The sequence below is a fragment of the Siniperca chuatsi genome, linkage group LG15 (genome assembly GCF_020085105.1).
Source record: "Siniperca chuatsi isolate FFG_IHB_CAS linkage group LG15, ASM2008510v1, whole genome shotgun sequence".
Classification (NCBI taxonomy): Eukaryota; Metazoa; Chordata; class Actinopteri; order Centrarchiformes; family Sinipercidae; genus Siniperca; species Siniperca chuatsi.
In genome coordinates, this window is record NC_058056.1 from 20,150,572 (window position 1) to 20,168,323 (window position 17,752).

A 17,752-nucleotide genomic window follows, 5' to 3' on the forward strand; every position below is an offset into this window, starting at 1 on the left:
GACGAAGACTGTGTGAGGATAGTAGTGTGAAGTAAGTGATGTGGAATTTCTTTATGTGAGCAAGATTTTTGTTGTCCAGTCATGAGTTCAGATTCTCAAAAGGTCACTGTATTTTTTATTATTACTTTTCTCATTTTTGTCAATGCATGGCTGCTGTTTCAGCTTGCGTTTGGATAGAAACCTTTAATACTTGCTTCCACTCAAGAGTAGCTGTCCAAACCTGCACTGGACACTGGCCTTTTGAGTGAGTGTGCTGGAGTTTCTGTGTTTAGTCGTAGAGTGGCGTAGGCACGTAGAGATTATGCTTTTATTCTGAAAATCGCAACCGGAAGTGTAAGGGCACTTCTTTTTATATCATTAAGATATCGGAGATCCTCATTCACATTTTGGCATTATTTTCATTTTAAGACCGCTATCAAGTCCATACATTCAGCTTTTAAAGAGCTAAGTTAGTTTACTGTTAAATGTACCAATGAAGCTAGCGTTTGAGGCAGCAAATTAAAAGTCCTATAAGAAAACGGGAGTTAGCGGTAACGTTACACATAACTAAATGCACATTCCTGTGCTGACCTTCCGTTGGTGTAAAGGTCAGCCGTTACGGCCAAACCGAGGCTGTAAACCAGTTGTAAGCGCAGCCAATTTGTCAGAAGGTGCACGCAACATGGCTGGAGGATAAACTGTCCATCACACACGCAGGTGCTTCCACTTGCGTCGTCTTCATGTTGGTGTTAACGGACCGTAATCTGGCTAACAGAGCGTGGTGGTTAGCGTTTGAGGCCATGACGAGGTCAGCTAGCTGTTGTTGGTCACTGAGCTTTTTATAGCTAACGCTAACTCAGTCCTGCTGGCCCGTTAACGTTCTGTTGGACCACCGAGGACAGCGCGCGACCTTGGGGACGTTGTCATGGATTTGACTCGGTTGGCTGTGGATGCTGGTCAGTTCGTCAACCGGGCTGTTCAGGTAAAAATACCACCAGAAAAATAAATACTTTTACTCGAGGTTAACATTAACGTTAGAATTTGCTAACGTTAACTAGTAAATAAAATGCTTGTGGTCGCGGTTTATTAATATTACCATAAATGACGATGTTAGGACACCGAGTCACAGTCCATAACGATAGTATAACGATAACATAAAAATGCATAGCGGTTAGTTCAACAAGTCTTTATGTTTATAAGTGTTATTCTGTAATTCCGCTCCAGTACACGGGGGAGAGTCTTGGCCAGGCACACAAGACAGAGTTGGACCCCGGGCTGGAGGAGCTCCTGGCCCGGACAGACGCCACCAAAACCTGGACAGACCAGATAATCTCCCAGACTGAGGTTTTACTGCAGCCCAACCCCGGTGAGAGACTGTAAATTGTTTATTTATTCGTATTTATTTAAGTTGTCTGCAGGTCCTGAAAGTTTTTATATGTCTGGAATTCAGTTGAACACTCACAAGTCCTTAATTTATGAAGTCTTGATTTAAAAAAGCCACGTTACTAAATGTCATATCTGTTTTTGTCAGAATGAGTTGATGTCTTAATTAAGTCATTGCACTGACCCTTAGCTAATAAGCAGTACTTACATCCCCAATATACTGTATTGGCAAAACGCCTGTTTTTCTGTAGATGAACCAAACTTCCTGTCTTATATGTGGAGATAAATTATCTACCAGTATTTATGTATATTAATTAAAAAGATTGGTGGGGTTGTCACTTCAATGAGAATTCATATGAACTAATTAAAAACAAAATATTTCCTACATATGATAATTGTACATTTAGTATGTTGTACTGTACATGTAGATAATTAATTGGCCAAATATTTTGTCCTGATAAACACCATCTTCATGTTTGCGCCAAACCACAACCAGTGGTAGACAACAAGTGGGTTCTAGCCATTATGGTCTATATAAAACCACTGAATAATGACTATGAATCTTTACCTCTGGGACCCAGTATTTCAGCTCTGTTTGCCCTCCTACAATAAATACATCTCCTGTGTGCTCTTCTGTTTGCTTTGACTTTAATGGCCTGTTCAGATAAATAGGGATGGTTATTTTTTTGCCTGTTTGAATTACCTCCGCTAATAGAATTATGAGTGGACGTGATCTGTAATCTATCAAATAAAGGCACCATTCAGCTGCCAGAAATAATAATCTCATATGTTTATTCCTCGAGGATATATTTGCAGATCATGTCTTGTTTATCTACCAACAAGGGCTTTTAGTCTCTCTGAAGAATCATTTTTGTTTACCTTAGGTATACCTCATGGGCTTATGGTTATGACCAGCAGTTTGCAAGCAGCTGCCTACTGTTTTGTTTCACATTATTTTTATAAAATGTCAGTTTTCAATGCTTGTCCTAGTAGAAAACAGTATTAAACATATGCAGGAGATTAAGTAGAATGTTTAGTGATATGTTAATGGCATGCTTTGACTATTAAATCCTCCTTTTAACCTGCAGTATCCTGACACCTGTTTTTGACACCCACCCTAAGCTGTGAGGTATTTGTTTGTGTGCTCGGGTCAGACATTAAGAAGTTATTTGTATTAGCCCAAATGCATCTCCTGAACTAATATAAAAATTTGAAATAAATTGTCAGTGGCTTTTTAGAAAAGATAACTCTTGAACCAGAATTGAGCTCTATGATCCCTGCTGAGCAGGAGCACGTTTAGAGGACCGGCTGTATGAGCATCTGGATTGGAGCGTCCCACCTCGGCCTCGAGCACATGAGATACTGGGAGACCAAATGATCCAGGCTGGGCTGGAGATGGGAGCCAATACACCCTATGGTGAGTATACATTAATGTGGATAATCTTTCTTTAACATGGATATGTTGAAATGTTGTCAGTGTGGATACTTTTTAGACAGCGGTATGTTTTGTGTTCAGGAACGGCACTGCTCAGGTGTGGAGAGGCTCAGAAGCATCTTGGCGAGGCAGAGAGGAAGTTTGTCCAAAGCACCAACATCCACTTTCTCACCCCTCTGAGAACTTTCACTGAGGGGGAATACAGGGCCATACAGGTAACACACACACAAACGCATGCACACACCCATCACCATTATGACTGTGGCACTTAATTGTATGTTTTGGATGTCACATTCTAAGTAATTGCTTCTCTAATCTCTTTCTTTGTTCTTTTGTTCATGCTCAGCCTGTTGTTTATGAATTGTTTGTATACTTAACATGGTTTTCAAAAAGTGTGTCTGTGTGTGTTCATAGGATGAGCGCAGGATGTTGGTGAATAAACGTTTGGACTTGGACATAGCTAACACCAGACTAAGGAAAGCCCATGAGGCTGACCAAGAGGCCAGAGTGAGTTACAGGGTCTTGAACTTCACTTACAGACATCACCTTTAAATACACATCAGTACATCATACCTGGATCAATCCAAAAACATATAATATTATTATTATTATTATGTATATTATATAATACATATATTATAGTAGTACATATATTATCTTTTCATTTCACCTTTATGCTTTTTCTTTGTTCTTTGTCAGAATCTGAATGCAAACCCGCTGGACGTCGACTACTTGTCTCATGTCTCCTACATGTTCAGCTTCCTGCGTGTTAAATGGCTAAAGGTCAGTGACGCCAAAGGGACATGAATATTGACAGGCACAGCTGAACTTGGTTTGGTCATTAAGTCATTTGTCCTCCTCTGTCTCTCTCTTCCAATCAGATGTGGGCTCAGGAAATCTCTCAGGTGAGTTCATGCTTACCTTTGCATGCACACAGGATCTGATATAAATATTCTTCATGCTGTAATAGAGGAAGACTATTTTGACACTGCCAGCAATTATAGAATTGAGTATGGTCCTGTTATTTAGTAGTTTCCATTGTTTAGTTAATTTAGACTTAAGCCCTTCAGGAATTTGGTTTTTGCTAATGTGAAAATGTGAAATTTTCAGAAAAAAGCTGAATAATTAGAAAGACCATAAAAGACAATTTTGTGTGTGTGTGTGTGTGTGTGTGTGTGTGTGTGTGTAGGCAGAGATGGAGCTGAGGATCTGTCAGACTCTGTTCGACCGACAGTCAGAAATTACAAGACAAGTTGCGGAAGGAATCAGCAACACTCACGTATGTGCACACAAACACACATATATAAAGATAGAAAATAAGATTCAGTTATGTCTCAAGCTTGGTAAGTGTGTGTATTATTGTATTGCTAGGTTGTTGTTGTTTTGTTTTTTTGCAACAATTGTAACATGAACTATATATATACATATACTAGCAAAACTCTTTTTCTGTTTTAGAAAATAGATACAATAAAACTTACTTACCAATTGGTCATTCAATACCTCCTCAAATAGAGAGAATCCAATCTGTAAAAATGCCATTTTATCAATAAATAAATTACCTTCATTTGTTTTTATTTTATGTTCTCTATTTTTTTTTTTTTTGTTGTTGTTGTTGTTGTTGTTGTTTTAATGCAAACTATTTACGTTGTTCCATATCTTTTGTGTTGTGTTGGGGTTTTGTTATGTTTTTTTCCCAGAGCAACCACATGCAGAGCCTGACTGACTTTGTGGAGGTTCAGGCCTGTTACTTCCACCAGTGCAACCAACATGCTCAGGAGCTTCAGAAACAGCTGGCCAGGTCTGTATGTCTGGATTACAACACTTAAAGACCAAATCTTTATAGGATTAAAATAATGCATGGAAGTCCCTCATTGCTTCCTTATACTATTTGGAAACACCATCATGGGTTTTAATTTTTTATGCTTTAGATTTTTTATCTGAATTAAGAATTAATTTTTCTCACGCAGCACTACCAAGTTACAATTCCCAGCTGTCCATTGAAAACCATGTACCTCCAATTATGGTGATTTTGATTAAGTTTTTTATGGGTTTCTTTCTACTATTTCTTAATCTATATAAACAATTTAAAACCCATCAGATTATCAAAAAAATGCAATATCACAAAACTGATAACAGGAATGTTTTTAAAAGCTCATAAACATTGATATTTTGGACTTATGGGATTTTCACAGGACACTGACAAAATGTACTTTCAATGAGCTTTCATTAAGGTCACAGGCATTTTTATTTGTTTGCTCAGGAAAGAAGGAAAATGGTTTAAAACTATTTTCAACAGAAAGGATAAATTCAGAAGCCAAATACCACTCTAAAATGCATGTAGTACAATCCTTTTTTTAAGTCAAAGCTAAAACCCAATTAGCAAAAAGATCTAGATGTATTTGTAGAAGCCAGGACATCTGGTCTCACAGAGAGCAGAAGACTATTGAGAATAATTTTTAAAGCAAGTAATTTTTTTCACATCAACGTCGTTATGATTTTGTTTCTCCTTGCAGCATTCCAGCAGTCCTCTGCTCCAATAACTGGCAGTCAGCAATTAGCAATGCAGTTAATCAGCCATCTACAAGCAACCATGTAGCCAATGAGCCCGCTGGGTTAAATCAGGTCACTCCAATTCCTATATTTGACCACCACCTTCCAGACTTCGACCAGGACTCGTGGACTGCAAATCCACCGCCTGGAACTGAAAAAACAACTGATTCCTCTGTTACCACACAGCCACCTGATCAGACAAATAATAACAATAACAACAACACCTTCTTTACTGATGGCCAGGCAACCAGTCACTGTTCAGCGGCCGACCAAGCATTTGATCATGTCTGTACATCAAATTCAGACAGTCACCCAAAAGATCAGATCTCAGTACTCGGCAGAACAGTCAGCACACCAACCAACAGAGCAACAGCTGCAATAACCAATGATGCAGGTATTCTGAGAACAACAGCTTCCCCACCTTCTGGACTTAGTGGAACCTCAAACGAGTCTCAGACAGCAAATGCAGTCGCTAGTGAGACCGTAACAACCAGTGCCATGGCTATTGAGACCTTGACAACCAATGGCATGGCTGCTGAGCCCCAAACAACCAATGAAACCGCAAGAGAGCTGCCCACCATTAATGGAGAAGATGTCCAGCAGTCATCAACTGTGGTTCAGTAGAGACTAATGTCTGGCGGGGGATGTGACACCAGGCCAAAGCCATGTCAGCTGGGACTTAACTTTGATTGGAGCTTCAGCTGATTTAGACCAGTGGTATTTGGCATTGTAGACCTGAGAATACAGACTGTATTAGAAAGGAACAGATACACAATCATTGGTGTGGTACAACATGTGGTATGGTTAAAAAAACATTAATTAATCCATTAGGGAAGATAATGTGAAGTGGTTGTAACGTGAAATAGTGCCACAATCATTTTAGCCTTTAGCCATATTCATATATTATTCATGTTGTATGAAAATTATGACTTGAGTATCAGTCACAGTCAGATTGTGAAAAGTTGTTTTCATTCTGTGAAACTAAATCTTTATTTTTACATTTAGCTAAATGAGAGAACTAATGAAGCTTTGTGCCAAGTGTATGTGTATATAATTGTTGGTGTGAAAGCATCACTTCAAGTGTGAGTGTTTCTGTCTGTGTCCATGTCTGTCAGCAACCCATGTGCACTCACTTATGTTTACAGCCTCCCCAAACCTGTGACAAGAGAGGTGTATGTACATGTATGTAACTCTGCCACCTCTTGACTCATGTTACTAGAAGCTGAGGTCATTTTCCACATGAAACATGTTACTTACGTGTGTCGGTGTGACAAAACACCAAGCTGAACAGGACCTTTATGCTGTAGCATGGTGCAAAATATGTTTCCTCATACACACTCTGGGTGTTTCCCCCTACACACAGTCAAAACATTTATTCACTTTTATCCTTTTACCCCCTAAAAGCCCCCACTAGGTGAAATGGGTAGAGGTTTCCATGTCCAGATGTTGTTAATTTTCTACGTGAGGGCAGCCCTGCTCTACTGTGGTGTGGGTCCACTCTGGGGACATATTAACGTAGCAGAGTACTGATGTAATCGCCCACCAGCTCTATGCTGCTCTACGCGTTTGTCCCAATACTTAAAGATGTGTGTGTATGGATAACTACAGTATTCACAATTCAGGTTGCTGCCAGTTTTAAACTGTGTGTACAGTCATAATTCAGTCACATGCTGTATATTGAGTTGATGTCAGTGCGAGGTTGGAGTTTTCACTTGATTCATGTGAAGATGTGGAAATAAATACAAACACTGATGTCATGTCAATCCAAGTCAAGTGTGGATTCTGTCTTTGTTCTCCAGTCCAGGTGTTTCTGTTATTTCCTCATTAAAATCTGCTGCTCGCCGTTCGCTAATGTACTTTCTCATACCAGCCAAACCTCCCAATTTACCCACACACACACACTATCATTTCCAGGTTGAGGTCTTGATCAAGGTTCCCAGGCCAAGTCTAGTAATATTTAAAACCATGCTGACACACTGTAAAGCTTGAAGTTGCTTGCTTCACTGGCTGCAGTATTGTATTAACAGGATAATGAGGTCTGGTGGTGTATTTACCACAACCTCAATACAAAAAATACTCTAAAAAAACTGATGAAAATGTGTTTGTTTTTCCTGTCTTTTGCTCCCACCTCTTTCCCGTCTGAGGCTGTGCAAACAGATTAGATCGTTTAAGCGCCGGTTATGTGATATTGATCTGAGTACAGTCAGGACGCTCATGGTTCAGTAACACCATAAACACTTCTATCACACCACTATATCAGCGCTACATTTTAGAAAGGCCTCACAGGACGTGCAGCCAGTGCAGATTAAATAGTGTTTCACTCCTGTAGCTTTCCTATGACTCAGCTAAACAAGAATAGATTATCCTTAATCTGTCCCTAGCTGCTCATGAGTTTCTTCCCGTCACACTGATACAAGTCTCTGCTATGATTCCAACTTATTTTTATTTTAAAAAATTATCATTTCTGGTATGCACTGTGTTTGTCACCAGAGACAGCAGCTCGCTCTCTCTGGTCTTCATGTGTGATACAGGAAGGAAGCGGAAGCTGAAATGATGTTTTGCAGGTCTGGTTGACATGAGTGAGTTATGAAAGCAGATAAAGGGAAATGGGATGTTTCTAATTATATTTGGCTTGGTCCTTTCCTCTTGCTGAGGGCCACAGACAGATAATATTGCTATAGATAGATGCAGTATATCTTTTATTTTATTTTTTATTTAACTTACATTTAACCAGGTAGATCCCACTGAGGTTGGAAACCTCTTTTCCAAGGGAAACCTGGCCAAGACAGCATCATAACAAAATGCAGACAAAACAACACAAACAAACAACAGATAAAACAATACTAAAGACAGATAATAATGATGAAATAAGGCTAATGGTAGGCTAAAACCAAAAAAATTAAGAATGGAGTCATTTACCATAGAGTTTACACTAAACTTGCTTTGAATTCTGCCAGAAAAATCTGATTAATCAATCAATTTGAATTAATTTTGCAGACTATTCCAAGTGGCTGGAGCAGAAAACATGATGGCTTTGATGTGTGAAGGGTCTTGATTTGGTTACAAATCTCAATGTGCTACAATGTACAGAGCCCAACATGTGGAGACACTGTGCTGATGCATTCATATACAACAAATCCCTATAATTAAGAACCAATAAAAGGTTAAAACCAGCAAAAAACCAGCCTTCTCCTAACTTGAAAGGAGAAACAGGATTTGTGTCTACAAATAAAATACATTCATCAAGCCAAATAACTTGATATTTGTAACAGGTTACTTCTATTGTCTTCCCCTGAGCTGTAACAATCTCCACAATGTCTATAGACTTCCTCCTAGCATAAGAAAACAACATCAACTTAGATGTATCTGCATTCAGCACAAGTTTGAGTTGAGTGAGATGATAATGCAAAATATTAAAGGCGGACTGTAGTTTATGAAGTGCATCTGGGTGAGAAGATCCACAGATATACAAAACTATCATCTGCATAACAATGAGTATTACTTCCATGTGCATTAACACCTAAATTATTTATGTAAAGAGAAAATTAGAGTGTCTTAAGGTACTCCTTATGTACAGTAAGCCAGTTTGAACTGTGCCCATTGACTGACATATTGAGTCCTACCTGAGAGGTAATTACAAAACACCGAACAACGTTAGAAAACACATCACATAACCCTATATGAAGCAACCTCTGCTTCAGCAGGGCATGGTCCACAGTAAGACTTTGCTTAGCTCAGATATCTATTATTTTGATTTAATTTTTATATCCTAACTGTGTCTCTCACTGCACTGTTTTTAGTAGCATTAAACTATAACATAATCATTTACTAATGCACTCATTTAAACATCATTAGACATTATTATAAGTTGCCTATATTCTTACAATGCCTCTATTGTTTTACAGCATACCGTATTTCAATCATATCTCCATGGTTTCCTTCCCTCCCCTTCCTACATATTGGGGATATAAAAAAAAGGGATACACCCAGTTCTCATAAAACTGTCCTGTGTTGGCTGACTTTTCTGTGTTAGTGTTAGTATGCAGTTTGTTCATCAGTAAAATCCTGTTGCTGTTTTAAAACGGCTGTTTTTAGCTAATGTATGTTCTGCTGACTACACCCATTGTCCCATTTTCCCTTGCATCTCTGGTTTTGTCAGGACAAACCAGAAGACAGGAACTGTTTCTCTTCTAATTCTCTCTGGTCGGGAATACAATTAGTGCTAATCCACGAGGAATACTCTCCTTAAATTCAACTTTCATCTATCTATCTATCTATCTATCTATCTATCTATCTATCTATCTATCTATCTATCTATCTATCTATCTATCTATCTATCTATCTATCTATCTATCTATCTATCTATCTATCTATCTATCTATCTATCTATCTAATTATTTATCTATCTAGCTATCTTCCTCTCTCTGTTATGTTTCCATCAATCCTTCATCTCTCATCACTCCTCCCCCTCACTGCCAGCTGGGAGTGTTTTGTGTGATGGCTAAACTGTAAGTGTGTTGTCTAGGTGGGGGCGGTAAACAGCGTCTGGTGGCTGCTGATAAATGTAGCTCCTCTTTTATAGAGTCATGTGATGACCTAAATAGAAAGATGACCTATTGAAAGAAAAGGTGAGAGGTGGAAATGCCTCAGATGGGCATCAATAAGGACAAGATGAGAACAAAAAAATGCAATCAACTGTTTCTGACATTCGAACACACTGAATTTTAAATCACAACTGCAAGTTCTTACATATATATTTATTGCTTTCCTGAAGGGATCCTAATTACTTGCATTTTATGGAACTGGGCCAGGGAAATGCACACTCACATGCTTACAGTGAGGTATTTTTGCTGCAATGAGGAAAGGAAAAATTATACAAATTTCCTCTGTCCCTCTGTCCCTTTCCTTGCCAAATATCCTCCTCTGTCTCCACCTCTCTCCTCTCTTTCTCTTTCTCTCTTTCTGTCTATCTCTTCCTCTGTAGGTTTTCTCTTTTCCTGAGATAAACCTTAGTCCCTCTGCGATAATTACAACCTGCCAGACAGAGACACGTGAGAAAATCATATATAGTTATTGCCAGATATGCTGACATCTGCAGGGGGAGCTCAGTCTGGATGTCTGCAGAGAGTAGAAAGGTCAAGGCTTTTCCTTTGACCTTGACATGTCCTGCTTCTGCTGCTTAACCCCAACACCTGTTGACCAGAGCCCTCTGTCTATAAGAATAAGGTCATTTGGCCTTCCTAAGAGTCCAATAACTCCTAATTCTTCCTCAGAGAATGTTTAATCGACAAGGTAACCAGGCAACAAAATACAATCACAGCCAAAAAACAAATTTCAAAGTGTTGCTTAGCAACACAATTTAATTTCAGGTGGTAAAAACAAACTCATTGCAAGCTTAAAATATAACCCAGACTCTGCAATGTTGCAATATTTTTAATTGTAAGGGATTTGGTGTTGATGCACAGAGCAGGGAGTGGCTCATCAGTAAAAAGGTTAAAGAGGCAGACAGACCTAGAGAGAGTGTGTGGATTGAAATGTCCTGTGGAAACAATGTAAATGACTGTTGAGGATTTAAGAATGAAACTCACAACAATGGTATGATTCTTGAAATAAAAGAGCTATTTGGAGGGATCATTAGATTTTGGTCATTGATTACTAAAAAGCAATTTTAATGAAGCTTTTCATTTGTCTGGTAGATTTTATAAAGTGTAATTCTGACCTCACACTGACAGCTTGGTTATCTTACAGGTAGAAGAAACAGAAAGACTTCACCCTGTGTAAATAAATGTTACATATTCATGCTTCACATTTGTTATGATATTTTAAGCGTTTAAACTGTTTTTTGTTCTGCTTGGTGGGTCTTCCTTTCTCCCTTTTTCACTCCTCTTCTGTCTCTCTCCTTCCTCTCCTCCCTCCATTCATTTCTTTCCACCCCAGCTTTCACTGTATCCCTACAACTCTCCCTCTTTCCCCATAACACCCCTGTATCCCACTCAGTTTGACTTTTGACATATTACCTCCACCGAAGCATTACTCACCCAACCTCCACAGCAACCCCACCTCTGTTCCACCCTCCTTAACTTCCCTCCTTCTTCCCTCATTATAACCTCAGCACCCGCAGTAGTTGGCTCAGTGTGAAGACCTTTACATACAGTGAAGGGGGTAACGAAAAGAGGAGAGAGCAGCTAGAAAACTGGTTGATAAACACACCTGATATTATCAAATACTTTTGTGATATTTTTAACAAGCAACACAATCAGAGCTTCATCATGCATGTGTTCAGGATCTGGCGTGTGCTGTGTGTGCTTGGCTTCGTGGGTGCATCCTTGTGTGTGAATGAGGTTGAGTATGAAGGGAACTACGCAGACAACTATGACAACAAGATCTCACAGAACCAGCAGGAGGGTGAGTTTTGTTTATTTGTCCTTTTGTCTCTTTTGTTCCCAGCTTGTTTGAACAGATGGCTCATTGTGAAGAATTTCTTCTCAGCTGCCATGCTTGTTGTCATTAAGCCAATAAAACCATTCTTATGTGTTTTGAAATTTGTCAACGCACATTAATTTATTAGTTTTGGAAAGTAAGCAAAGTTGTCCCGCAAGGGTCCACTTGTATTCCACTTGTATTCACTATATACATTAAAAATAACATCTCTGCCAGTCATGGAGTGGCATTGTACATTATTTATTCTAAAAGTTCTATTGGAAAAGCTGCCTAACTATCTCTGCTCTCTGATCACATCAAAATAGAGTAACTATAATGTCAGGTTTTCATTCATTTCATTTTAACTTTAACTGAAACGGAGCTAGGGAAAACTGGTTTTAAGTACTATGCTTTGAAATTAAAATAAAGATTAAAATATCCCAAGTATACTGAATGGTACATGTAATTGTTTTCATTAACGTGGAATCATTGTATCGCATGTGTAAATTATAGGTTGTAAATTTTTGTGTGTTTGTCTATGTTTGTACTGTATGTTTAGTCAGTAACACTTAATAATACATCCTGGGATTTACAGTGTAACTTTGTTGTATGAACCAATAAAATACTTACTGGTTCTTACTGGTACTTAAATGTAGGTACTGTGGAAGAAACCAGTACTATGGGGAACAAGGTGCTAACAATTGGTCCCTGTACGAACTGGTAGTACCTGATTCATTCAGTGAAGTTCCACTGTAAAACATTGTATTGTACTAAATAAAATAAATGTTCGGATTTTGGTTATGTTTGGTTTATATTAATGTTAATAACTTTTCAACTTACTATGGGACTGTATAATTGATTAATCTCTGTGGTTGTTGTCTACAGGGGAAACTCCAACCACACCATGCCAGGCTGCAGATTTCTCCCGCTGGGACACGCTTTTCATTGCTCTGGAGGACTCCCACATGAGGCAGAACATGCTGCTGGAGTCTCTGGAGCAATGCTGTGGAGGAATGGTCTCTCTCACGACCCGGGTGGACAAGCTGGCTAAGGAGACATGCCAGCAGTGTCTGTCCAGCCTGGAGTCAGCATGCACGGCGCAAGCAGATCAGGCGAGTGTCAGGCTGCAACAAGGCTTGGTGGAGCTCCGGGAAGAGGAAGCAGAGAGGGAGAGGAGGTTAAACACTACCTTGCAGCAGCTCCTGCACAGTGGCCATGAGGGGAATGCCCGGCTGAAACGGCTGGAGGAAGGTAGAGGCCACAGAGTGGTGCCATCGGGAGCAGCAGACAGCAGGATGGGACACCAACCAACACAGAGACCCAGGAGTTTAGGGGCAGCATTTGGCTTGGGGATGAAGCCATTCCCATCTGTCCTGAAGGAGCAGGAAGTGACTTCACCGCTGGACATGGCCACAATGGAAAGGGCCCTGGTTGCCATAGCAACAGAGCTGCAGAAGGTTCACCTGCAGCTGAACAGAGTGATAGAGCAGGCAGGAACATTGAGGAAGGACAGAGGCGACACATGAATTGCCCAGAAGGGAAAAAAATAATAAAAGATTGAATGGGGACAGTGATAATGATTTTGCACACATACTCAGTTTTCAATGGTGTTTTAAGGGGCCTTTTTTTATATGTGAGCTTGTTTTTGTCTGGTGACAATGAATTTAAATGTACCATAAATGTTGTAGTTTACTATAATGAATAAAAACGTATTAATCAACCTAATCAGCCTCATGGAAAGGTTTCCTCCCTCCTCCCACACAGCAAACAACTCATTTTCAGAGCTGCACACTTATGTGTTCATGCACATGCCTACACTTTCATTTGTCTGAGTTAGTGCATGTGCTCTATACTTTCCTGCAAATGCCAGTGTTAACACCACTACCTCAATGTTTGTGAAGTTGTGGAGATGTCTGCAAATACCGACAAATACAAGAAAGTGTGTGAGAGGTTTTGGATTGTGTTTAATTCTGGGCAGGCCTCACCCTCTCATTAGCTTCTTTAAGAGTCTGTACGCATAGAGGCCACAACTTACAATGCTCCGAATGTTTATGATTTATGAAACTTTGCCAGAGCTATTACACTGACCACACAGTGGCTGGTGTTGGAGGTACTTTTTGTGTATTATGTACAGTTCGGCCTTCACACTGTATTATGTACGGTTTCTGTGTGATGGTCCTTGGCTCCAGATCACCTCTTTATTCATTCAAGTATTTATACTTTTGTTTTGTGGAGTTTTATTAGAGCTAGAGGGGAAGTTGGGCAAATGAGAAAGAAGAAAGAGATTTTGTACATGGTTTTGTTTTGTATGTAAAATCTTAACTTGCAGAGTAACTAGTAACTATACCTGTCAAATAAGTAGCGTAGTAGTAGTGGAGTAAAAAGTATGATATGTAGTAGAGGAGAAGTGGAGTCGCATAAAAGTACTCAAGGAAAGTACAAGTACCTTAAGATTGTGCTTGACTAAATGTATATAGTTACATTCCACCACTGGGTAAAAGATAGCAACAAAGAACATTTGAACCGTATGTGAGTTTAATTAGGCCAGCCCACTGACATCACACGAGTATTTTCACTAATGAAAGGCTTACAACCATGGCATGAATGCATACTTGTGCCCATGCCTGTGTATATGTGTGTGTGTGTGTGTGTGTGCACTTTTCCTTATAAATCTGCAGCTGGGTGGAGATTTGTAAGGCAAGATCTGAAGTTTTTTTTCTGACCTATTTCTTAAATGTCACAACTAACAAGATGCAGAGGAGCTTTGAGGTGGAGTAAAACAGATCGTAGTTCTAGCTTGTGTTCAGACTTCCTACTAAACCTGTTTCATCATGGTATCCAGTATGCATGCAAACACATGCACACATACACACACTGGTTTGTTAAATGCGGGGGCACTTGTTTTCCTTAAAAGTCTCCATCTGTGCAGTGTGTGTGGGGATTTTAGTGAATGGAAGCTTTGTCATGTCATCTCATGTTGGCGCTTCATTCATTTTTTACACAGAGAAAAAGAGAAAGCAGGAGGCTAATGATGAAGAAAATAGAGGAAAGACCCAGAAAAGAAGAGTGACAGTGCTTATGTGTCTGACAGGTAGTTATTAGACATAATGACTGTTCCCCACACGTAGAACAGTGTTTTTATCAGCCAGCTGGCCAGACACAGTACAATACCCAGCCACCATCAGCCTTGCTTTCTGCCCTGGCTTCCATCTCTTTCATCTCTGTTTCGTCATCTGCCATCACTCTCCTTTCTCTCCTGCTTCTTATCTGTATGCCAATCCCATCATCTTCTCTCTCTCTACCCCCATTTATCTTCCTCCGATTGTGTCTCGCTCCTCTCTCTTGCCTCCCATCTCCTGTTTTCTCTCTCTCTCACCAGCATCCAGCAACCAAATAGATGGCATCAATCCTTGGCTAACCCTCAGCTGGCTGGTAAACGTGACTGACATTACACTCTTGTGAAATGTAGCCAATGCATGTACACACACACACACACACACACACACACTCTTAAGGAGGCGATATACTGATTACAAGTGGCTTCAGGAATGCATTGTGTTCATCAGAGAGATTTTATTATCACATCACATAGTCACTATAACAGACAACACAATATTGGCACTTTCCCCAAAGCAAAGAGGACAATACAAAATAGATAAAGCTCCAATAAACATTTAGCAGTCTCTTATGTACACTGGAACCAATCTCATGAAGGAGGGAGTGAGGGGAGACAAGGAGGAGGTGTGAAGAGGAGAGAAGAGATCTCTATTTGATGGGCGAGTCCAGAATCTCCTCATACTCCTCCCTTTGGCGCCGCCCTCCCCCACGAGAGGGTAGCAGCTTCATCGCTACCAGCCAACCGACACTCAGTATGACCATCACGTTCCCAACGACCTCCGGCGCAGTGGGAGCCAATGGCAGCACGACCAGATGCAGCAGCATGGCAACAGGTACCTCCAGGCTCTGAGAGGCGGAGACCAGAGCCGGGTGGAGTCGGGTGAGGGCATGCGTCATCCCCAGAAAGGCTGCTACCGAGCAGGCAACCAGGCCCAGAACCAGGCCCCAAGCTGGGGCACTCATAGGCCAGGACCAGCCCTCCTGGAGCAGAACCAAGGAGGCCGGGGCTAGCAGGCAGCCCGTCCAGCTTACTGTGAACAAAGCAGTGCCCACTCCCACCCTCTCCTTCAGGGAACGATACCCAACCAGTGCCAGAGCCATCCACAGCCCTGCAAGAGCCGAAAGAGACCAGCCAAACGCACCCCTCCAGAACACAACCGGGTCAGTTGGTGAATCTGAATTGCTCTCGTCAGCTGTGGGAAGTAACACAAGCCCCAAACCACACAGTCCTGCAGCTATGGTGATCCCATCGGCCAATCCCAGCCTCTCCTCCAGGAGCAGGAAGGCCAGGGTTGCTGACAGCGCTGTGGTTGCCAGGCGCCAGGTCGTCGTGCCGTTTCCAGGAGAGACGAAGGTTAAGGAGGAGTAGGCGCAGCAGAGAGAGAGAGAGTAGGCGATGCCGTAACAGAGCAGACGTAGACGATAGCCCTCTGGTCCAAAAGGGTTCTCCCCCCTGTGCAGTGGTACAGCCACAGAGAGGAGCTGGAAGATGGACCGAACCAAGAGCAGAAACAGGGAGCCCAGGCTGAAGCGTTCAGAGGCCACGCGGGTCAGAACGATCAAACAGCCGTGAGCCAGTGCTGCACCAAGCAGCCCCACCCAGGTGAGCCGAGACGCAGAGACAGATGCCTCCCCAAAACTGGCCAGCTGTTCCCCTACCCCTCTCCCAGATCCCTTTGTTGCTCTCGCTCCCCCTTCACTCCCATCTCCTCCCCCGGCAGCCTGAGGTTTGTTAGTCGTGTCCTTGTCTTTGTCTTTGGAACCAAACAGAGTCAAAGGCCACCTCTTGCTCTCCGTCAGCTGTTTCCTGTCTGACGTCTCCTCCAGGAAGGAGCCAAAGTCCTCAAAAGATGGAGCGTCATCGTAGCCTTCGTCCCCAGGCTGGGGGAAGTGTGTGTGTACTCCAGGTTGAGGGGAGTAGGGGGTGTGTGTGTGTATTTGGCTGTGACGGTGTGAGGGTGGATCTTTACTCTCTTCTTAGAGCTCAGGAGGTGAGTGGACTCCATTTTAAAACTTGACAGACACCTGCGAGGGAAGAGAAAGGACACTTTTAGAGCCACATACATTAAATATTTTACACACACTCCTGCAAATCCTCCTTCTCTTCTTCCTTCACACTGTCTCTCTCTGGGATGCCACTTGATATCTCATATATCTTTAATATCCCAGATAATAATAGCAGTGACTCACATCTTCCCATGTGCCTTGCGTGTTTGGCAGGGAATGTACGTAAGCTCTGCTCATCTGAGCAATCGCCACTTTAATTGTTTTTTCCGTGTGATGAGAGTTCACATTAAGTTCATTTTAGCTCAATCATTCAGAACCATAATGGCAGATTAGCAATGCTATTATCGCACCTTTTAGCCTTCTTAGATAACATGACCTTCAAGGGGGGTTAGAGATTGTTGGCAATGACAGTTACGTAAGTGCTTCCTGCCTCATTTGTCTTTTATCTCTCTCCGTCTAACAATTTTTTCTCCCTTTGCCTCTTTCCTTTCTCCTCCCTCACTCTATACATTCAAGCAGGGAAATAAGAAATATAAAAGTATTGTTCATATCAGTTCTGAAATTTCTAAGTCTGTCAAAATATTAGATATATCAGCTTTTACATAAAAAACAGGTATATGACTCCCATGTCTCATCTAACCTACCTCCTTCTCAACCATCTCCCACCCCTCCTCCTTTCCTTTCTCCATCTCTTTAAGTTTTCCCTTCAAGGTCCTGCTCCACGGATGACTAACTTATAACCGATGTATTAACAGCTCTCTGCAGCAGAACAATATGGCCATGCAGGTGCTGCACGGCACATACCCACTGCTGTATTTCAGGTTGTAAAATGCACAACAGTCCACTGGTTTCTCTATGAAT

At 41.2% G+C, this 17,752-nt stretch overlaps 3 protein-coding genes across 4 annotated transcripts; 2 read left to right on the forward strand and 1 right to left on the reverse strand.

Annotated features, from left to right (window-relative positions):
* Positions 1–22: 22 nt before the first annotated feature.
* Positions 23–7,115, forward strand: LOC122861630 (endophilin-B1-like). 2 transcript variants are annotated; one of them, XM_044166316.1, is made up of 10 exons: positions 23–961; positions 1,204–1,345; positions 2,651–2,779; positions 2,879–3,012; positions 3,212–3,304; positions 3,497–3,580; positions 3,679–3,702; positions 3,987–4,076; positions 4,495–4,595; positions 5,311–7,115. In XM_044166316.1, the coding sequence occupies exons 1-10, from the start codon at positions 905–907 to the stop codon at positions 5,969–5,971; spliced, it is 1,515 nt and encodes a 504-aa protein (XP_044022251.1). In that variant the 5' UTR covers positions 23–904; the 3' UTR covers positions 5,972–7,115. The 2 variants fall into 2 exon arrangements, with proteins under 2 accessions (XP_044022251.1, XP_044022252.1); XM_044166317.1 differs by lacking the exon at positions 23–961 and adding an exon at positions 2,451–2,491 and having other exon boundaries at positions 1,209–1,345.
* A 4,354-nt stretch (positions 7,116–11,469) lies between these two features.
* LOC122861631 (pentraxin-related protein PTX3-like) lies at positions 11,470–13,492 on the forward strand. The gene is made up of 2 exons (XM_044166318.1): positions 11,470–11,752; positions 12,653–13,492. The coding sequence occupies exons 1-2, from the start codon at positions 11,617–11,619 to the stop codon at positions 13,291–13,293; spliced, it is 777 nt and encodes a 258-aa protein (XP_044022253.1). The 5' UTR covers positions 11,470–11,616; the 3' UTR covers positions 13,294–13,492.
* A 1,824-nt stretch (positions 13,493–15,316) lies between these two features.
* Positions 15,317–16,907, reverse strand: slc35g2a (solute carrier family 35 member G2a). Its single transcript, XM_044167365.1, is given in 2 exon segments — positions 15,317–16,815; positions 16,818–16,907. Coding segments are annotated over 2 exon segments (1,356 nt in total). The 5' UTR covers positions 16,891–16,907; the 3' UTR covers positions 15,317–15,532.
* Positions 16,908–17,752: the final 845 nt, after the last annotated feature.